Here is a 22,775-nt window from a genome sequence, read left to right as displayed (position 1 = left end):
AACTGATCCCTGACTTAAAGGACATCAGTAAGTGTACAGTACAGGACCCTAGCCCTTTACTGCTTGGTAGGATTGTAGCCCTTTAGTTAAGATGAACCAAATGGGTCCTTACCCCACATCCTTGTTCACATTGGTTAGTGGAGAATTCCTAAGTTTTGCCACTGGAGTTGGGTAGATAGGGCTTGAGGGCTGCACAGCCACCTGGTACAGTGCTACATTCATGCTTAAACGATAAGTAAGTTCCTGAGATGCCATCTAACTTTACATCACCCACTAGATAGGGAACCAATCCTGTGTAAGAACCAGTGAGGCAGTAGAAAGAAATGTGAGAAATAGTAGAGAATAAGTAGGAAAGGGGAAGTTGGGGTGGGGTGCATATTCAGGCCTAGCTGCTCCTCTTGTACCACGTGATGCCTTCAGGCTGCTGCTTTCATCAGCTTTCGGATAGATGTTAAGGGTGATCACAGGCTGGTCCAAGTGCAGTGCTATTTACAACTAATTGATCACAGTTACTTACAGATTTATTTGTTCTTCTACACTCCCATTGCTTCACTTGATTTAGCCTTTGAAAAAAAAAAAAAAAGTGGCCAGGCACGATGGCTCACTCCTGTAATCCCAGCACTTTGGGAGGCTGAGGCAGGTGGATCACCTGATACCAGGAGTTCAAGACCAGCCTAGCCAACATGGTGAAACCTCGTCTCTACTAAAAAAAAAAAAAAATAGAAAAATGACCTGAGTGTGGTGATGCATGCGTGTCATCTCCGCTGCTTGGGAGGCTGACTTGGGAGGCTGAGGCAGGAGAATCACTTGAACTCGGGAGGCAGAGGTTATAGTAAGCTGAGATTATGCCACTGCAGTCCAGCCTGGGTAACACCGCAAGACTGTCTCCAGAAAAAAAAAAAAAAGAAAGTGGTCACAGATGGAGTTAATCGCCACATTTGGATAGCTGTTTGTATAAAACTGTTTCTTTGCAGAGGTTCTGTCCAGAAGCAGATTCTAAAACCATGTTACAGTGCCTGAAGCAAAATAAAAACAGTGAACTGATGGATCCCAAGTGCAAACAGATGATAACGAAGCGCCAGATCACCCAGAACACAGGTAAGACCTCGGCTTGGCCCTCCCGGCCCTGTGGAGCATCTGGAGTTCAGTGGCCGCAGAGTGATGCAGTCAAACTCCCAGGGCTTTGTTGCCTGGGGATTTTAAGGGAGGAGTCTGTAAGCAGGAGGACTTCCACCTTTGAGGAGCATCCAGAAAAAAGGAGGGAAAGTCAGGGGAGAGAGGAGGCCACAAGAACCAGAAAACGGCCCTTGAAGAACGTTTAGAAGGAATCAGGGCCGGCATTCCTTGGAAAGAAAAATCTAGAAATTCAGTAAAACTTCATGAGTGTGCCAGGAGAATGTACGGGTAATCTGGTTTGGAACAGAGACATTTCAGCTCTGGGTTGGAAGACCTCGTAACTTAATGGTCACAGTGAGTTGGATATTGTATTTCTTTCTCAGTGTTCTCAAAAATATCTGTTATGGGGAAGGTTGCTGATGTCCCCTTGATTTTTCTGAGGACTCCTTAGAGTATTGGAGTCCCCACAAAACCCTGCAGAGCAGAAAGATTCCTGAGGACCTCCAGAAGTACTCGTTAACTAAGTCATATTGCTGATTAAAAACCGGGTAGTGAGAGCTCAGTAAATGTTTATTGAATAGACAAATCCATGGTTGTAGTCATGATTCTTGATACAATATGCTCCCTTTAGGAAGGTGGATAGCTTAAAATGTGTGAATCACGTGGAATGTTTTGTCACATGCTCACTGCTTTCTGCTGTAGATTACCGCTTAAACCCCATGCTAAGAAAAGCCTGTAAAGCTGACATTCCTAAATTCTGTCATGGTATCCTGACTAAGGCCAAGGATGATTCAGAATTAGAAGGACAAGTCATCTCTTGCCTCAAGCTGAGATATGCTGACCAGGTAAACGGGCCTGGGCTCTCCACAAAGGTGTATTTATGGAGCCTCTGAGAATTTTCTCTTTTGAAATCCCTAGCTTGCTCCCGTTTTCCCAAGACCGTTTTCATATCTTCCCTAACCTGGGGGGCTAAGGGGCCAGATCAAAAGCAGGTGTTTTGTTTTTTCTTGTTCTTTTTGGTTTTTTGTTTTTTTTTCATGTCCTGCAAAAGCTTCATTTTCTGATCAGCCCATGTATCCTCCCTTTGTCACATGCAGCGCCTGTCTTCAGACTGCGAAGACCAGATCCGAATCATTATCCAGGAGTCGGCCCTGGACTACCGCCTGGATCCTCAGCTCCAGCTGCACTGCTCAGACGAGGTGGGATTTGCGTGCAAAACTGGTTATGCGCAGAGCTGCTTAGAGAAGTTTCCATTGGAGAAAAGTTGTTTACTTTCTCTCCCTTCAGCTGTGAATGATCTGGTGAATTGAAAGTCATCTTCTAGGCTCTCCATGTTCTGCGTTCCTGTTCTCTATAACACTGAATTCAACTTGGCATTAGTCTGACACTCTAAAGCGTTGTTCCATATTTCTCTGTTGAACAAGGGTGTTCTTTCATTATAGCTCTCTGTGTAAATTTGTTCTTCCCTTCTCCTTATTCTGTATGGTAAACCCAAGACTTGCCAGAAAGATAAAAGTACTTCCAGCTGGGCATGGTGGCTCACTCCTGTAATCCCAGCACTTTGGGAGGCCAAGGAGGGGAGATCACCTGAGGTCAGGAGTTCACACAACCAGCCTGGCTAACATGGCAAAACCCTGTCTCTACTGAAAATACAAAAAATTAGCCAGGTGTGGTGGCACACACCTGTAATCCCAGCTACTCAGGAGGCTGAGGCAGGAGAATCGCTTGAACCCGGGAGACGGAGGTTGCAGTGAGTTGAGATCATGCCACTGCACCCCAGCCTGGGCGACAGAGCAAGACTCTTGTCTCAAAAAAAAAAAAAAGGGCCAGGTGCGGTGGCTCACACCTGTAATCCCAACACTTCAGGAGGCCGAGGCAGGTGGATCATGAGGTCAGGAGATTGAAACCATCCTGGCTAACATGGTGAAACCCTGTCTCTACTAAAAAAAAAAAAAAAAAAAAAATTAGCCAGGTGTGGTGGCACACGCCTGTAGTCCCAGCTACCTGGGAGGCTGAGGCAGGAGAATGGCATGAACCCAGGAGGAGGAGCTTGCAGTGAGCTGAGATCACACCCCTGCACTCCAGCCTGGGTGACAGTGAGATTCTGTCTCAAAAAAAAGAAAAAAATGTAGTTCTATAATGGCTTTAAGACAGTGCCCATCTTTGGAAATTATTGGACTTCTTAGCTAGAAAAGGCCTCGTAGAGAGCCCTGTTCAACATATTTCAGGAGCTCATAGCAAAAGCCATTACAAAAAAGCTCACTCATAAAACTGTCCAAAGAAAGTTAATGTTTTTGTCTTTGCTATGGGCTGTGTTTCTCAACTCCTGTGTATGTGTGTATGTACAGGTGCGCACGTGTGCACACTTTCAAGTTGTGAGTCTGGTTTGACCCCGAACCTATGTGAATGTCAAGCATTTGCTTTTAGTATTTTATTTGGTTATATATAACCTTGCTCCTGTGGAATCAAGTAGCAGCCTTCTTTTTGACAAGTCCTGAGATCTGACTCAAGTCTCAGTGTTGACAGTGTAAAGATACTACATGTATTGATTTTCTACTCTGTGTGCCAGTCCTTGTGAAGAATGAAGCCTGGCATCCATTACAGGAGGAGGGGCATGAAACCCACCAGGAAGCTGTTTGAGATGAGCCCTGGCACAGGTGTGGGAGGATCATCAAACTGACATGTTTAGAGACCAAGGGTTTTGGTGATAGCAGTGCTACTGCCCCAGCTTGTAAAACAGCAGTAGGCCAGTGAAGCGGGGGCACAGATCCTGCGGTGTCCAGAGCTGATTGGAATCACTAGACTCATCTGCTTTTGAAACTGTCAGTAAGGGCCGGGTGTGGTGGCTCACGCCTGTAATCCCAGCACTTTGGGAGGCCAAGGCAGGAGGATCACCTGAGGTCAGGAGTTTGAGACCAACCTGGCCAACATGGTGAAACCCCATCTCTACTAAAAATATAAAAATCAGGCCAGGTGCGGTGGCTCATGCCCTGTAATCCCAGCCTTTTGGGAAACCAAGGCGGGCAATCACCTGAAGTCAAGAGTTTGAGACTAGCCTGACCAACATGGAGAAACTCTGTCTCCACTAAAAGTACAAAATTAGCTGGGCGTGGTAGCACATACCTGTAATTCCAGCCACTCGGGAAGCAGAGGCAGGAGATTTGCTTGAACACGAGAGGCAGAGGTTGTGAGCCGGGATTGTGCCATTGTACTTCAGCCTGGGCAACAAGAGCAAGACTCCATCTCAAAAAAAAAAAAAAGAAAAAAAGAAAAAAATCAACCAAGAATGGTGACAGGTGCCTATAGTCCCAGCTACTCAGGAGGCTGAGGCAGGAGAATCACTTGAACCTGGGAGGCAGAGGTTGCAGTGAGCCGAGATTGTACCACTGTACTCCAGCCTGGGTGGCAGAGCTTGACTGTGTCTCAAAAAACAAAAAACAAAAAAAAAAAAGAAACTATCGGCTCATTTCTGTGCTCAGTGGGGTGGCTTTGTTTTTTTTTTTTATCTCCTGAACAGATCTCCAGTCTATGTGCTGAAGAAGCAGCAGCCCAAGAGCAGACAGGTCAGGTGGAAGAGTGCCTCAAAGTCAACCTGCTCAAGATCAAAACAGAACTGTGTAAAAAGGTAAACACCGTCACCTTGTTTTCCTCACTTAATTTTCTTTTTTTTTTTTCCCTCTTCCTTTTAATGCTGTAGTCTGCCTACCTTGGTAATAAAACCAAAAATCTAAACCTTCTGCCCAGCACTCTTTTCTTGCTGTTCCTTCTTACCAAACTTTCATTTGGTCTTGACCACTCATCTACAGTGTGAATATTCTTTTCACATGTACTGATTACATGAATATGTCTCATCCCCATGACTAGATCGTTGTTTAAAGACACTGTGAGTGTGATACCAAACCTAAATGCCAGTAGCAATATATCAATCAGTAAATGTTCCACATTCATAGAAATCAGTGAAACTAAAACTAGTTCATTTCAGAAATGTTATATAAAAACATTTGTCAGCCAGGCGTGGTGCCTCATGCCTGTGATCCCAGCACTTTGGGAGGCCAAGGCAGCTGGATCACAAGGTCAAGAGATCAAGACCATCCTGACCAACATGGTGAAATCCCATCTTTACTAAAAATACAAAAATTAGCTGGGCATGGTGGCACACGCCTGTAGTCCCAGCTACTCGGGAGGCTGAGGCAGTAGAATCACTTGAACCCAGGAGGCAGAGGTTACAGTGAGCTGAGATCACACCACTTCACTCCAGCCTGGTGACAGAGTGAGACTCCATCTCAAAAAAAATTTTTTTTTTGTCAAAATATGATCACTAAGCATACATTATCTTGCAAAATTGAAAATGAAATAATATACTTGATCTTTTTTAAAAAAGTAACTTTTTTCTTTTTTTTGAGACAGAGTCTCGCTCTGTTGCCCAGGCTGGAGTGTAGTGGTGCCATCTCGGCTCACTACAAGCTCCACCTCCTGGGTTCATGTCATTCTCCTGCCTCAGCCTCCCAAGTAGTTGGGACTACAGGCGCCCACCACCCCGTCTAATTTTTTTGTATTTTTAGTAGAGGCAGGGTTTCACTATGTTAGCCAGGATGGTCTCGATTTCCTTACCTCGTGATCCACCTGCCTTGGCCTACCAAAGTGCTGGTGGGATTACAGGCGTGAGTCACCATGCCTGGCCAAAATTAACCTTTTAAAAAAGAGTTTCATTGCTGTCATTATGGAATCATTGAGAATATTGTGTGCAAATTTTTCATCTGTTAAAAATGTTCCTGATTCCACATTTCTGAGGAATGGTGGGAGTGGTCGAAAGCTAGGTCCGTATGTTTTCCTTTGCCTCCTTTATCGTCACATGATCCCATGTAACTTTGGGGCGGATTTTAGAATATAGTTTGGCCTTTGGTTTTTGGTTTTGATTTCTCTCACTATTGTTTTATAGGAACTAGAGTCTTGTCTAGAGCATACTAACTTTTATTTATGGAAACACTTCTGGCCTATCTTTACCTCCCAACGTTCCATTGTGTATAAATGGAGAATCTGCAGAGTTGATTTCAGTTCCATCGTGTTGATATTTCTCTCATTCAGGACATCTATAAACACAAATAAGAATTGCTCTTGTAGTAGATGTTATGCCCTGTCCATTCTGTTTTTCTTTTTTCTGAGGACAACGGTAAAGTAGAACATTTTTAAACAAATATGCCTTTATCTAATTGGAATTTTTTTGTTTTTGTTTGAGATAGGGTCTCACTCTGTCTCCCAGGATGGAGTGCAGTGGTACAGTCATAGCTCACTGAACCTCAAACTGGGCTCAAGTGATCCTGCCACCTCAACCTCCCAGGTGGCTAGGACTGCAGGGCACACGATTATGCCCAGCTAATTTTTTTTTTTAATTTTCTATAGAGATGGGTGTCTTGCTGTATTACTCACACAGGTCTCAAAGAGTGCTGGGCCTCCCAGAGTGCTGGGATTATAGGCATGAGCCACCACCCCAGTCCTGATTGAGAATTTTAATATAGCATATTACTCTGATTTTAAGATTTCACGTTTTTATATTTCTTAAAGTAACACAGTAATTGTACCACACCAATAAAAATATTAACATTTAGGTACTTTAAAACGATATGACGTGACATATGGGAATGCCAAAACCCAAATCTGATCTTATAGTCACTTACAGTCCCCTGCTTTTTTTAAACACACAGTTTTGTATCTCTAAAAGGTAGTTATTCATCTGCATTCTGTACATCATCACCACCTTGCAACCTGTCCCAAAGTGGTCTCTGTTGTTAGCCCTCAACTTTCCCCCCTTGTTTATTTGTATATGAAGTATTTACAGACAACAGATCTGATGCATTTCCCCTTTAAAGCTCTGTCCGCAATGACCCTCCCTTTCCAGGAAGTTTTAAACATGCTGAAGGAAAGCAAAGCGGACATCTTTGTTGACCCGGTGCTTCATACTGCTTGCGCTCTGGACATTAAACACCACTGTGCAGCCATCACCCCTGGCCGCGGGCGTCGTAAGTCTGTGTTCACTCTGATCCTGTCTGAACTCTCTTGGGAAGAGCAAAGATTCCCTATAAGACATCAGTTGCGGCTACTGTGGTCTATAGTTGTAGCCCAGTCGTAGATAACATTCCCTGGGGACCTGGGTGATGCCAAAACTAGGCCTTTATGGCATCATGAATTTAGGAATAAGCCTGCAAGTTTGAACTGACCTCGTCATGACCAGAGCTAAAGATATGATGAACAGGGAGAGTTGAGGTATTTGTTAGGGAAGCAGAAGTTAAAGTCATCATCATGGTCTTTTTCCTGGTGCCCAAACTAAAAGACAGCTTCATACACTTCCAGGTGGCCACAGTGAACTCAGTAGACAGGTTCTGTGTGAGGAGGTAGCCAAGGCAGGTGTGAAAGTTCTTTCTGAGCCACGTCTGCCCAATAAAATGAATAGAAGTTATTTGTTTTTATTTTTATTTATTTTTTTGAGACAGAGTCTCACTCTGTCGCCCAGGCTGGAGGGTGGTGGCATGATCTCGTCTCACTGCAACCTCCACCTCCTGGGTACAAGTTATTTTCCCACCTTAACCTCCTGAGTAGCTGAGACTACAGGCACCCACCACTATGCCTGGCTCATTTTTGTATTTTTTTAGTAGAGGCAAGGTTTTGCCATATTAGCCAGGCTGGTCTCAAACTCCTGACCTCAAATGATCCACCCACCTTGGCCTCCCACAGTGCTGGGATTACAGGCGTAAGCCACTATGCCCAGCCTGTTTTCGTTTTAATTTTTTGAAACAAGGTCTTACTATATTGTAGTCTCAAACTCCTGGGCTCAAGGGATCCTCCTGCCTCAGCTTCCCAAGTATCTGGGATTACAGGTGTTTGCCACCACACCTGGCTCTAAAAATAAGGAGGTTTTAAGAGAGGCTTTGGACGCCAACCCTGGAGGTTACATATCGTTTCTCTCTATTGTTGGATCCTGGGTCAAGTTTCCTAGTATGTATTTAACTTTGTTGAGCCTACAGATCTGAATTCTCTGGTGGTTGTGTACCCTTTTCCCCATCTCTACAGAAGTGTCTCTATTCTGTACAGTTTCACGTTCTTCTTATTCGTTTCCTCCCACAGAAATGTCCTGTCTCATGGAAGCACTGGAGGATAAGCGGGTGAGGTTACAACCCGAGTGTAAAAAGCGCCTCAATGATCGGATTGAAATGTGGAGTTATGCAGCAAAGGTAATGACCAAGAGAATCTCCTTTTTTAAAAAAATTAAAAAATATGGAGCACTCATCAATATGCATGTCATCCTTGAGCAAAGGCCATGCTGCTGTCCTCGCTGTGGTTGTCCAGTTTCTCCTAGATATTGCACTGGTCTTGTCCTTATTGTGAGGCTAGAAATAAGTGTGTTTGAAAACGTGGTCAGTGTACTTTTAAAATTCCTTGGCTGTCCATGAGCCTGGAGCCATCTCCCTGTACATCGGACTGTCTGCATGGCTTTGCCAGGGTCACTCCTTTCTCAGTTCGCCCACTGTTCACTTCTGAAAAGTGAGTCACCCAAAGAGAAAAGAGGTGTCATGCCCATGGCAAAAGAAAGAAATCTAGCCTCGCCTATCTTGAAGCTTGTTTTTATCATTTTACAGTCTTCAGGAGAAAAATACATGTGTGAGGCCAATACTCATCTGGTCTGGAACATAGACAAGAAGGGGATGAAGAGGGACCGTAGGACACTCATGAATGTGTATGATACCCAGGGAGACTTGGGCTAGGGGAAATTTTTCCTACAGAGGTTCAGCCTCAGTGAGAAGAATAACAGTTCTTCTCGTGTATACATTGCTTTGTAGTTTACATAACACTTTGGTGGATATATTGCCTCATATGAACCTTAAAACCCTGTGAGGTGAGTAGAATGACTATTTCCTCACTTTACGTTGAAGGAAATTGACTTCAGAGGTCATGACTTGCCCAGAGTCCCCTCTGGTTTTTAGATCCATGCTTTTGTATCAACTCATATTGGGATAGACATTTGTAGTGGCCTAAGATCAAGAGAGTAATCCCAGGACCACCCCTCCTTCCTGACCAATTTTATCACCCATGTACTTCCAAGTCAAGGATAACAAGGCAAGAGGAACAATCAGAGAAAGTCTTTATCGCTCGACAGCAGGAAGGTACAGGGGAGGGCCCCTGTCTGTCACAGTAGTCAACACTCTCCTCACCCTTCTCCCAAGGGAAGAAAATTGCCTTTGAAGCCAGTGGCTCAGGGAAGTGGCAGCAGGAGATGCTGCATTACTTCATTCTCCCTCATTGTATCCACTCCTTTGAGCTGTGTATTACTGCTTCAGAGTGACTCAGAGTAATTCACGGCTTATTTTGTGTTGGCAGCTATTGGAGCTCACATCTCATTCATCTCACGCCTCCCTACTCTGTTCTGTGTACATGATATGAGCATAGAAATAGCCCAGACGCCTCTGAGCCACACCATCTCAGCAGCCGGGCTAGGATGCAAAAGAATGGGCCCATGTGCACCTGGGGACCCTTTTGGTCCGATTCTGCCATAGCAGGCTACCACTGAGGTCCGTTAGGGAAAGCATTGGAAAACTGAGGATGAAAACTAGCTGACATTAAATTATAAATGTCCACAAGTGGAGGATGGTTAAATATATTCTGTCAATATAAGTCTTGTTTATGGTGCAGTGATGCGAACATGGCTCACTGCAGCCTCCAACTCCTGGGCTCAAGTGATCGTCCTTGAATAGCTGGGACCACAGGTGCATGCCACCACACCCAGCTAATTTTGTAATTTTTTTGTGGAGACAAGGTCTTGGCTATGTTGTCCAGGCTGGTCTCGGCTTGCACATTGTTTTTGATGTGGGAAATGCTTATAATATAATGGTGAATGAAAAAAGTCAAAATACAGGCTGGGTCAGTGGCTCACACCTATAATCCCAGCACCTTGGGAGACTGAGGCAGGAGGATCATTTGATCCCAGGAGTTCGAGACCAGCTTGGGCAACACAGGGAGTCCCTATCTCTACAAAAAAAACCAAACTTTTTTTTTTTTTTTGAGACGGATTCTCGCCCTGTTGCCCAGGCTGGAGTCCACTAGTGCAGTCTCGGCTCATTGCAACCTCCGCCTCCCAGGTTCAAGTGACTCTCCTGCCTCAGCCTCCCCAGTAGCTGGGATTGCAGGCGAGCACCACCATGCCCAGCTAATTTTTGTGTTTTTAGTAGAGACAGGGTTTCACCATGTTGGCCAGGCTGGTTTCAAACTCCTGACTTTGTGGTCCACCATTTCGGCCTCCGAAAGTGCTGGGATTATAGGCGTGAGCCACCACACCTGGCTGAGAAAAATTTTTTAATTAGCCAGGCATGGTGGTGCACTTGTAGTCTCAGCTACTCAAGAGGCTGAGGTAGGAGGATCCCTTGAGCCCAGGAGTTTGAGTCTGTAATGAGCTGTGATCACACCACTGTGTGCCCACCTATGCAGTAGAGCAAGACCCCAAGTCAGTGAAAAAAAAGCCAAAATATAGAATTTACAAATAATATAGAATTTACAGGACCAGGCACGGTGGCTCACGCCAGCACTTTGGGAGGCCGAGGCGGGCAGATCACAAGGTCAGGAGTTCGAGACCAGCCTGCCCAACATAGTGAAACCCCCCCTCTCTCTACTAAAAATACCAAAAAAATTAGCTGTGCATGGTGGTGTGCGCCTGTAGTCCCAGCTACTCGTGTGGGTGAAGGAGGAGAATCGCTTAAACCCGGGAGGCGGAGGTTGTGGTGAGCTGACATTGTGCCGCTGCACAATGCCTGGGTAACAGAATGAGACTCCGTCTCAAAAAAAAAAAAATTGAATTTACAAAATATAGAATGTACAAAACAGTCTCAGCTTTTCTCTTTTTTAAAGAAAAGGAGCAAATGCAGTTAAAGAGCATAAATCAAAAGATAGAAGAACTCGTGGCTTTGTAGAAGTCATTTAACAGGCCGGGCGCGGTGGCTCATGCCTGTAATCCCAGCACGTTGGGAGGCTGAGGCCGGGCGGATCGCGAGGTCAGGAGTTCGAGACCATCCTCGCTAACACGGTGAAACCCCGTCTCTACTAAAACTACAAAAAAAGTTAGCCAGGCGTGGTGGTGGGCACCTGTAGTCCCAGCTACTCCGGAGGCTGAGGCGGGAGAATGGCATGAACCCGGGAGGCGCAGCTTGCAGTGAGCCGAGATGGCGCCACTGCACTCCGGCCTGGGCGACAGAACGAGACTCCATCTCCAAAAAAAAAAAAAAAGAAAAAAGAAAAAGAAGTCATTTAACCATGCTCACCCCCGGACACTGACTCTCCATCCAGAGTATGGGAGTGGTGAAATCTGCATGCTAGGCTTGGTGTGAGGACTAAATGAGCGAGGGCAGGTGGGGCCCGGCACATCTTCAGTGTTGTGATGTTAGTGGTGATCACTGTGATGGAATCGTGGGTGACTGCACCACTTTGTCTCTTTCTGTAGTTCTAATTTTGTGCAGTAGACGTGTGTATAGTTTTATGATCAGGAAAAAGAGTTGTAGCTCATGCCTGTAATCCCAGCACTTATCTCCTGCCCTCCCTCTCCAAAAGAAAAGACATAAATTAAACTAGGAACTGAGAGGGATAAGTTAGACCTAGCACTGCCACCAGCCCAGTGCTGTCTCAGAGAATCATGTTGCCCTGTGTCATTCTAGGTGGCCCCAGCAGATGGCTTCTCTGATCTTGCCATGCAAGTAATGACATCTCCGTCTAAGAACTACATTCTCTCTGTGATCAGTGGGAGCATCTGTATATTGTTCCTGATTGGTCTGATGTGTGGACGGATCACCAAGCGAGTGACACGAGAGCTCAAGGACAGGTAGAGCCACCTTGACCACCAAAGGAACTACCTATCCAGTGCCCAGTTTGTACAGCCCTCTTGTATAGCATCCCCACTCACCTCACTCTTCTCAGAGGTGACACCAACCCCGTGTTAGAGCATCAGCAGGTGTCCACTGCGTTGTCCCGTCCAGCCTCCACTCATGTCCATGGTGTCCTCCTCCTCCTCACCGTTCGTGCAGCAGCAGCAGCTGGCCGCTGGGGTTACTGCCTTTGTTGGCAAACTTGGGTTTACCTGCCTGTAGACAAGTTTCTCTCATACCAACAGAACTTCCGGTACTTCCAGAACCAACTCACCTGACCTGCAACTCAAAGGCTTTTTTTAAGAAAACCACCAAAAAAAAAAAAATTTTTTTTAAAGAAAAAAATGTATATAGTAACGCATCTCCTCCAGGCTTGATTTGGGCAATGAGGTTATTTCTTTCCTATGACTGTGTAAAACAAAGACAAGACTTGGAGGGGAAGCGCACCACCCAGTGTGCCATGACTGAGGTGTCTCGTTCATCTCTCAGAAGCACCTTGGGGCCTCTCCAGGGCCATGGTCTTCACCGAGGAGTGGGTGGGCAGCCGTTCCCCAGGCTGTGTGGGGTCCTGCTTTCTTCTGCTGAGACAGTGACGCTTTGCAGTTTCTACCCTAATCAGCCATTGCTGGTCACAGCCCCACAGCCATGGGTATTTCTGTGGTCTCCTCACTTCGTTGAAGCAAAGCATGAGCCTCCCTAGACCAAGGGCAGCTGGGGAGGGGAAGGGACCGGAAGTTTGTGAAGTTGAACAATCCATCCATCTGCACTGAGAGGCTGGATCCCAAGTCCCAGGGCAGCAGGATCCCAGGAACCTTCCTCCTCCAGGGCAGCACAGGACTCAGCCGTGTCTGGACCGGCCCTGCGGAGGCTGCAGTTACTCCGGAAGCTCTGCGCTTCATCGGGAGGCGGGACTGTGGTGGGAGGGGTCCTTGAAGATGGGGTGTGGGGAGCAGCGGGGCAGGAAGTGGGAGCCAGGGGTTTGACTCACTTTGCTTTATCTTTCAGGCTACAATACAGGTCAGAGACAATGGCTTATAAAGGTTTAGTGTGGTCTCAGGATGTGACAGGCAGTCCAGCCTGACCTTTCTGCACACTCCAGACAAACTTCCCAGACAAGCTCCTTTGTGCCTCCACGTTGAGAGGATGTGGAAAGTTATCACATTAAAAGATGGAGGATTTGCTCTGTTTTTTTTCTTTTTGTCCATTTGCTGCGTGTACCCACTCTGGTAGGCATTGGCTAAATGTTGTGTTTTGGTGACTCATCAACCTTTGCAGAATATGGGCTTTATAGAAGCAATATTCTTGGCCATCCCGCCTCATTCCTCCAGTGTGGAGATGCCAAGTCTGGGGTGTGAAAGGGAGGGGTCTGGACATCATGGTTCAGCCTGGCTCTCCTTTAGTTTAGTTTGGGGCATGAGATTACAGTGGCTGCACAAGAGAGCAGTGTGTACAGTAGGAGATATATTTATATAATATATATTTTATTAACCTGTTAGATGTCCACAAAGTATTATAAATCACGTGCCTAAAACTGTCCACGTAGACCAAGGCCTGCCCTCAGCGCCCCCCACTCCTGCCTCTGCTCTGCACGGTCCACGCACGCTGCAGGACCAGAGCGACACTCGTCTTCCCTGAAGGGTGTTCAGTACAAGGCGTGTCAGTTTGTGGATCAGTTGATCCAAGTTACTCCTTGTCTAATCTGACTGACATATATTTGAATACTGTGGTTTTCTTTCTTTTTTTCTATTTTGCTGCCCTTCCTGGAGGCAGTGGGTTCCAGAAGCCAACTGATTGTCCCCCTGCCAAGTCACCAAGGGAAGCTGCTAAGCTGCTTAGTCCCTTTGGTCCTGCTTGTAGGGTCTTCCTGATTGTCCACAGCTGTCTGGGATGCTTCAGTCTCCTAAAACTGGAAACTCAGGGTGCGAGCAGCACACACTGCCTCCCGCCACTGCCAGCCAGACTGAGTGGCCCGAGAGTCTCTGCAGGTCCCCTGGGGGCTGGGGACCACTGAGGCTTAATATCAAGAACCAGGAATGTCATGTACATGCAGGTGCCTACGGACGTGTCTGGTGTGGTTTGCAGGTAGGATGGATGTTCACTATTTGACCGGGTGGGGTATCCTTCCTCTCTGCAGTCGCCTTCCCAGTATGCAGAAACACCCTTAAAGTTCTAATTGTCTTGATATTTCTGTTCTTTCTGAATTGAGAGAAAATCCCATTTGTTGTCTGCAGATTTGGAAGTTTGATGAGGAATTTTGTTCTTGAAACATGTCATCTTTTTTTTTTTTGAGATGGAGTATTGCTCTGTTGCCCAGGCTGCAGTGCAGTGGCGCGATCTCAGGTCACTGCAGTCTCCACCTCCTGGGTTCAAGCAATTCTCTGCCTCAGCCTCCTGAGTAGCTGGTTTTCCAGGCACCTGCCACCATGCCTGGCTAATTTTTGTATTTTTAGTAGAGATAGGGTTTCACCATCTTGGCCAGGCTGGTCTTGAACTCCTGACCTCAGGTGATCTGCCTGCCTCGGCCTCCCAAAGTGCTGGGATTACAGGTGTGAGCCACCATGCCCAGCCGAAACATTTGTCATCATTATAAATGGTCAGAATAGAAAAGAAAGCTCTGCCAGTATCTTCAATTGCCTATTACAAGAATTTCTTTCATCATCCTACTTGGAGCATTTTCCTATGACTGGCTCTTGAGCGCCCCAGGCAGGACCCTGAGCAAGTTTTTCTAAGTCGGCACTGGCCGTACTCATTAAGTCCCTCATTTTACAAAACAAAACAGGGCCTGGGGCACCCCTGGTTCCTGGCCTCATAGTTCCATCAGCTGGCTGAGAAATGGTCAAGAAGAGTAAAAGTGACCCTTCTGTGGCTGCGAGCGGATGATGGACTCTGGCCTGTGTCTATTCTGATGTGTAGCCCACCAACAGTAATAGAAGTAGAGAGTAGAGGGTTTTGCCAAGGCTAAGGCTTCAGGTACTTGCTAACAGTTACAGCAACTGGGTCGCTGTCATCTGGACTTCCCAGTTCATGCCAGTGTCTCTGTGACTCTTACACATAGTGTGCCCCACAGCCCTCTGGAGGCACCTGGAGCCCGGGCTGCCAGCCTGGAGGCTCTGGGGTACTGAAGGTGAGCTGTCTGGGCAAACTATTAAGAACAAGACAAACTATTCCCAGTGGAGCTTCTCCCACAGACGGGAGCTCTGTGAGGCCTTCACCTGGGTACATGCTGGACTTCTGCTGCTGTTGCTGCTGTCCCTAGACAAGGCTGTTAGCAAGAAGTGCCGGCAGGGGAGCCACGCACTCCATAGGCTTGGGATTACCCCCGGGAAAGCGATCTTCCCCGGGCTACCACCCCCAGCCCCAGTTCTGAGCCAGTGCATCCTTGGAAGCTAGGTGAATTCTAGGGTGGCCGGTGAGCTAGTATTGAGTGAGCAGGTATTGACGTGAACACACTGCAGGCCTTTGGCTGTCTCATGCTGTCCTTACTCTTCTTGGGAACAGTGAGTCACTCAGCTGGCTGGGGTGGGGATGCATCCTGGTGAAGAGACAGCTTTCCCTGAAGATGCTACAGAAAGTTACTGTCAAATTTCATTTGTTTCTGTTACCTGAGATCAACTAACAGAAGAATCCAGTGGTGAGGGCGTCTACATTCATGTTTTATGTTTTATCAAGGCAGATTGGAAAGGGAATTATGTGGCTGACTTCCCTTGGCCTTCCCAAGAGAAGATTCCCTTCTTATGTCACTGTGGCTTCTGGAAGTGTCTCCTGTCCTCCCAACCTCCAGGCCTGTGGTGCGACTTCTGCCCCGAAGTTCCTACTACAGTGAGTCATCTGGGGAGAGGAGGTTGCTTCACTGAAAAGAGGCCTTCCCTTCCCATTTCCTGCCCTGCCACAGAACATACTCCAAGTCAGAACTTAATCTAAGGAGAAGGAAGCTGGACTAGGAACCTTGGAAGTCAACCAGCCCGGCCTGGCACAGTCAGCCTAAATTTTGGCCATAATGGCTTTTTTTTTTTTTTTTGAGACGGAGTCTCGCTCTGTCGCCAGGCTGGAGTGCTGTGGCGCGATCTCGGCTCACTGAATCCTCCTACTCCCTGGTTCAAGCGATTCTCCTGCCTCAGCCTCCCCAGTAGCTGGGATTACAGGCATGCACCACCACACCCAGCTAATTTTTGTATTTTTAGTAGAGACGGAGTTTCACCATGTTGGCCAGGATGGTCTTGATCTCCTGACCTGGTGATCCGCTCACCTTGGCCTCCCAAAGTGCTGGGATTACAGGCGTGAGCCACCACACCCAGCCTGGCTTTTTTTTTTTTTTTTTTTTTTTTTTTTTGGAGACAGTTTCACTCTTGTTGCCCAGGCTGAAGTGCAGTGGCGCAGTCTCAGCTCACTGCAACTTCTGCCTCCTAGGTTCAAGTGATCTGGGAGTACAGGCACGCACCCCCGTGCCTGGCTAATTTTTTTTCATTTTTAGTAGAGACGGGGTTTCACCATGTTGGCCACGCTGGTTTCAAACTCCTGACCACATGTGGTCACCCACCTTGGCCTCAATTATGTGCATTTTGGTATATTTACTTGTATTTCAATGTCTTGCGAGTTTGAAAAACCTGAAAAATCAGAATCCTTCCTTTTATTTCTCACCATTTGGGCAGCACCTAAGTGGTTTTGTAAAATGCAGCATCTGGTGCTGTGGGTCTCTCTCGGGCCTTGAGGGACACTTCCTCCACACTCACCTCCTCTCCACTAGGCTTCGTTTCCCAGAGGGCCTGGGGCCGGGTCTGAGGTCCTTCCCTCCCATTGGTCTTTGGTTGCTCATCTCTGTCTGCACCCCTTCTTGGCCCTTCCTCTGCAGACTTCAGATGATAGACAAGTCATTAGCAAACCAGACTGAATCTTCAGGGTGAAGAACTCCCCAAAGCCATCTGGTGAGGTCATTGTGGGGACCCAGGGACTATTTGTCTCCTGGATCACAAAGATGGGACTGTCTGCCCAGGCTGATGGTGACAGGATCCTGACCGGTGGTCCTCTCCCATTCCTTCTGCTCTACCATGACACATGTATAGGACGCTGTGCTGTGTGCAGTGGAGAAATCTCCCTGGGCCAGAAGAAAGTTCAGACAGTGCCTCTAGATTGTGTTTTGCCTTCCCCATTGTAGAGTTGACATCTGGACCCCAGAGCCCAGCAGGGCTTTCTGTCAGACATGCTGGGGTGGTGGAAACGGGCCCTCCAGGTCCCCCTGCAGTGTGCTGGCTGGAGGCCCCCGGAAAGCCAGCAGCAGGAGAGCTTCCTGGGCGGCTTCCCCCAGGACAGTGTTCCCAAGCCAGTCCAGCTGGAAAACAGACTGTACAGCAAATGCTGTGTAAGATCTTAGGCCTTTCACCTTTTTTGTTTTGTTTTGTTTTGTTTTTGAAAGAAAGAAAAAAAGTACAATTAACAAGCCTCTTTTGTAAATGGGTTTCCTTTCTGTGTATAAAATCCTGGTGGTCCCTTGTTTTTACATGTTCATGCTGTGTAATTTTGAGATGTTACTGAGATATGTTCTGAACATAATGTGCATTTTTTTCTGTACAGATGAAATGGGAGAATTTAATAAAGAGTTTGCAGGTTTTTACTTGTTAAATCTTCTCTGTGGTGACTGGGAGGAACCTCAACCACCTCTCTGCTAGTGAGAGCAGTGGCCTTGAACTTGCCAACCGAGGCTCACAAACCTTGCTGATCAGGTCTTTAGTTATTGACCAGTTAGGTCCAGCAGAGTAGGACTCAAGGAATTTTAGAGGACTGGGGACCTTGATGCCCTTGGTTTCTGTATGCTAGTGGCAGAGCTGGAAGTCACATCTGGGGTTTTCTGACTCTTGAGCCAATGTGTCCAGAATTATTCATTCTACTGATGTGTTTAAGCCCACATCATGAGGCTCTGTCCTGGGGAGAGCAGAACCTGGCAGCTCTGTACAGATCTGACACGTGGGTGGCTGGTCCTGAGAGGCGCCTGGTCTTCAGTAGCCACCCTTCCCCGTCACCCCCTTGTCAGTCCTCTCCCTCACATTCCAGCAGCCCAGTCCCTGGGTGAGTAGCCTTTACCAGACCTCCTCCCTGAGCCTTCTGCTGCTTCCGCTCTTGGCAAAGTGAATTTGCGTCTGCGTGTTAAAAATGAATGGTTTCAGGAGTTTGCATGGTAGCAGGGGTTTCTTTAAGTAGTAATATCCATACTACGATTTGAGGAATGAGATGTGCTGTGAGAGGAGGCAGTTACTTGGGACCCAGAGTTTGTTCTGAGAACTCACGCCCATCATAGGCAGCTGTCACCTAGGAGACTGTGGGCCCGGACATAGAGGAGAGGCTGGGAGAAGGTGAAGAGTAGAGGAGGAAGGAGGAGGGACTTGGGGTCCTTATGAGTCGTCTCTGCAGATCTTGCTCTGTCTAGGGAGCCCAAGGCAGCCATCAGTCTCTGCATGTGGGGAGCCTGTCCGTGAGTGTCGTGAGAGGCTGCCTGCTTTGATCTAAGCTTAGGAAGGTGGGGTCCATGGTTCAGGCTCCTTGTCACCAGCACACCCTACAAGGGAAATTTTGGTTCACCTACCCCAGCACCACTCTGCCCCGTAAGTGGACGCCACAGCCCCAAAGGCCCTAAGGCCCTGGTGATGATGGAGACAGCTGCCCAGCTGAAGCCTTAGTAGTCTGAATGTGTCGCCCCCACCCTCACATTTTATGTGTGAAAATATTTCTGGTAAAAAAGTCCTTGGCCAGCCTAATCTTCAGAGGCATTTGGCATTTGTCCTCAAAAGGGGCTAGGAATTAAAGAGTTTTAGCCAAAATGCGGAGAACCTTAGACGTCCAACTCTCACTTGATGAAAAAGTGAGGTGCAGAGAGGGGAGGCCCTTCTCAGCTGGTCAGCAGTGCCCAGGAATGCCTACCCCACCCGGCACTGTCCCTCTCACTGGCCAGATTAGCCTGGGGACCTGAGTGACCAAACTAAAACCCCAGCTTCCATCACGTTGCAGGAGAAGATAGGAACGTCCTCAACCCAAGATGGTGCTGACTCCTCAAATAGGCCTTCCCTGGGAGCTCTTGGCCTCGGTCCTAAATCCCCACCTCACTTGCCCACAACAACCCACAGCACAACAGTGTCTTGTCAAACACCCTGTACTTGGGGAGACACCTGGCTGATGTGGAAGAGAAAAGCTGGGAGGAGAGGGGCAACAGAGGCAGCAGACTAGGAGGAACCTGGCTCAAACGAGGAGGTAGAGGCTGGAGCACAGGCAGCTCTTCTGAGGACTAGGCAGTTGCTAGGGCTTGGCTTTCATACTCCAGGCCCCTGGCAGGAGTATGCTTTCTCCTGCCTGGGTCTTGGAACCAGGGACTGCTCCTTTTGGCTGGGAGACCCCTTAGGGTGGGCCAAATAGCAGCGATTTCTCCAGAGAGCGATCAGATCAGGCCACAGAACTGAGCGGTATCCAACAGCCCCAGGTAACAGTAGGTGAGAGCAGTGAAGGTCTGTTCAGGTTTCACTGCAGGGCACACAGGCCCAGGTGAAAGGTTGGGCTGACCTCTGACATTGTGTTTCCATAGGCTTTTCCTGTCTGCCACTGCCACCTCCCAAAGAGCGAGCTCTCTGGCTCACTTATTCTCCAGGAGGTTCTAGTATCCCCATTTTATAGATGGAAAAGTTAGGCTTAAGTTCTGTAAGGACAGCAGTGGTTTTCTTTCTGTTCACTCTGTAGCCTCAGAACTGGGTGTAATAGGTAGGCAGGTGGCTCTGAGGCCCAGAGAAGGTAAAGGACTCACCCGAGGGGCCCCAGAGAGTTGGAGACAGAACCACAGACTGGGTCTAATACTTTCCCAGATTTTTTTGTTTGTTTGTTTTTTGAGACAGAGTCTCACTTTGTCGCCCAGGTTGGAATACGGTGGTGCAATCTCAGCTCATTGCAACCTCCGCCTCCCAGACTCAAGTGATTCTCCTGCCTCAGCCTCCCGAGCTGGGATTACAGGCATATGCCACCATGCCCGGCTAATTTTTGTATTTTTGGTAGAGATGGGGTTTCTCCATGTTGGCCAGTTTGGTCTTGAACTCCTAACCTCAAGTGATCTACCTGCCTTGGCCTCCCAAAGTGCTGGAATTACTGGTTTCTTTCTTTCTTTCTTTCTTTCTTTCTTTCTTTCTTTTTTTTTTTGTTTTTTGTTTTTTGTTTTTTGTTTTTTGAGACAGGGTTTCACTCTGTCGCCCAGGCTGGAGTGCAATAATGTGATCTCAGCTCACTGCAACCTCCGCCTTCCGGGTTCTAGTGATTCTCGTGCCTCAGCCTCTCAAGTAGCTGGGATTACAGGCACCCGCCACGATTCCTGGGTAATTTTTATTTTTTTAGTAGAGATGGGGTTTTGCCTTGTTGGTCAGGCTGGTCTTGAACTCCTGACCTCAGGTGTTCTTCCTTCCTCAGCCTCCCAAAGTGCTGAGATTACAGGCGTGAGCCACCTCACCCTGCCTGTGAATTTCTTAAGATGGAGATTTACAAAGGAAAATGGAAGCCAGAGGCGAGGTTTTTGTTTAAGTGAGTTGCAGATGCAACAGTAACTCAAGGGTCAGGATTGTAGACAGGAGTGCTGACAGCCTGCAGCCACTTGAATTTGCCAACTCTGGCCAGAGGCTGAGGATCCAGGTTTTTTGTTTTGTTTTGTTTTTTTTTGTTTTTGTTTTTTTTTTTTTGTTCTTTTTTTTTGAGACGAAGTCTTGCTCTGTCGCCCAGGCTGGGGTGCAGTGGCCGGATCTCAGCTCACTGCAAGCTCCGCCTCCCGGGTTCACGCCATTCTCCGGCCTCAGCCTCCCAAGTAGCTGGGAGTACAGGCACCCGCCACCTCGCCCGGCTAGTTTTTTGTATTTTTAGTAGAGACGGGGTTTCACCGTGTTAGCCAGGATGGTCTCGATCTCCTGACCTCGTGATCCGCCTGCCTCGGCCTCCCAAAGTGCTGGGATTACAGGCTTGAGCCACCGCGCCCGGCCGGATCCAGGTTTTTTATGTTTTTATAGTCTCACCAGCTGCAGTGACAAAATTTGGAGGCTTGAATGGCCTCAAATAGATGGCTAGGTCTCAAGCCATCTGGTGAAAGCTGAATGTACAAGATGCGAACCCAAAACACTAAGCCTAGACCTCTCTAAAGCAGAGCAGAATTTTGCAGAGTCACAGTGCTGAGTAGATAGTTTTCAAGATCTCTCAAAAGGAGGGAACCTGGGGAACACTACGGGATTTCAGTTGAAAGACTTGGAGAGGTAGGCCCTTGGAACAGAGGCAAGTGAAGTAGACAGAACCCTATCAACACTACATCCCATAGACCTCGAACTAATGAACACAGAGGGAATTACAGAATTAGAAAGTCACCATTCGATAACCACCATAGTAAAATTGTCTCAGCAAGTTGCATCGGTGGATAATAAAACTAGTGAGGCTGGGCGTGGTGGCTCATGCCTGTAATCCCAGCACTTTGGGAGGCCAAGGCAGGCGGATCACTTTAGGTCAGGAGTTCAAGACCAGCCTGGCCAACATGGTGAAACCCCATCTCTACTAAAAATACAAAAATTAGCCAGGTGTCTTGGTGCACGCCTATAATCCCAGCTACTCAGGAGACTGAGGCAGGAGAGTCGCTTGAACGCAGGAGGCGGAAGTTGCAGTGAGCCGAGATCATGCCACTGCACTCCAGCCTGGGCGACAGAGTGAGACCTCGTTTCAATTAAAAAAATAAAAATAAAGATATCAGTTGATGTAACTATACTGTATCAGACAAAGTAGACTTTAAGACCACAAAACATTATTAGAGATAAAGATGTATACTTAATAATATAAAGGAGTCAGTCCATCAGAAAGACATAGACCAAACCATGTCAACAATTGTATTGTAAATGGTCTAAACGCCTTTATATGGTTTGGCTCTGTATCTCCACCCAAATCTCATGTCTAATTGTATTCCCTATTATTGGAGGAGGGGTCAGCGGGGAGGTGATTGGATCATGAGGGCGGACTTCCCCTTGCTGTCCTCGTGATGGTGACTTCTCCCAAAATGTGGTTGTTTAAAAGCATCTAACTCTTCTCCCTTCTCTGTCTCCTGCTCTGGCGTGGAAGATTTCCCTGCTTCCCCTTCACCTTCCCCCGTGATTGTAAGTTTCCTGAGGCTTCTCCAGCCACGCTTCCTGTATAGCCTGCAGAACTGTGAGTCAATTGAACCTCTTTTCTTCATAAATTACCCAGTCTCAGGTAGTTCCTATAGCAATGCAAGGACAGACTAATACCTCAAATAAAAGATTGGATTTTTTTTTTGTTGTTGTTGTTGTTGTTGAGACGGAGTCTCGCTCTATCACCCAGGCTGGAGTGCAGTGGCCGGATCTCAGCTCACTGCAAGCTCCGCCTCCCGGGTTCACGCCATTCTCCTGCCTCAGCCTCCTGAGTAGCTGGGACTACAGGTGCCCGCCACCTCGCCCAGCTAGATTTTTGTATTTTTTTAGTAGAGACGGGGTTTCACCGTGTTAGCCAGGATGGTCTCGATCTCCTGACCTCGTGATCCGCCTGTCTCGGCCTCCCAAAGTGCTGGGATTACAGGCTTGAGCCACTGCGCCCGGCCAAGATTGGATTTTTTAAAATAAAACACCAGCCTGGGCAACATAGCAAGACCCCCCCCCATCTCTACCAAAAAAAAATTTTTTTTTAATTGGGCGTGGTGCTTTGTACCTGTAGTCCCAGCTACTCAGGAAGCTAAAGCAGAGGATCACTGGAGCCCTGGAG

General features: G+C 47.5%; 1 protein-coding gene across 1 annotated transcript in view; it reads left to right on the top strand.

Moving 5' to 3' along the window:
- The window catches only part of GLG1 (golgi glycoprotein 1), a 160,151-nt gene extending 146,950 nt beyond the window's left edge, over positions 1-13,201 (top strand). The window contains exons 20-27 of the mRNA XM_023202437.1: positions 975-1,098; positions 1,819-1,961; positions 2,214-2,315; positions 4,634-4,741; positions 7,013-7,133; positions 8,236-8,342; positions 11,808-11,971; positions 13,020-13,201. Of these exons, the coding sequence (XP_023058205.1) occupies positions 975-1,098; positions 1,819-1,961; positions 2,214-2,315; positions 4,634-4,741; positions 7,013-7,133; positions 8,236-8,342; positions 11,808-11,971; positions 13,020-13,095 (945 nt within the window). The 3' untranslated portion in view covers positions 13,096-13,201. The remainder of the gene's footprint in view (positions 1-974; positions 1,099-1,818; positions 1,962-2,213; positions 2,316-4,633; positions 4,742-7,012; positions 7,134-8,235; positions 8,343-11,807; positions 11,972-13,019) is intronic.
- The last annotated feature ends 9,574 nt before the right edge of the window (positions 13,202-22,775 follow it).

The sequence above is a fragment of the Piliocolobus tephrosceles genome, chromosome 17 (assembly GCF_002776525.5).
Source record: "Piliocolobus tephrosceles isolate RC106 chromosome 17, ASM277652v3, whole genome shotgun sequence".
Classification (NCBI taxonomy): domain Eukaryota; kingdom Metazoa; phylum Chordata; class Mammalia; order Primates; family Cercopithecidae; genus Piliocolobus; species Piliocolobus tephrosceles.
This window is presented reverse-complemented; position numbering and strand designations above follow the sequence as displayed.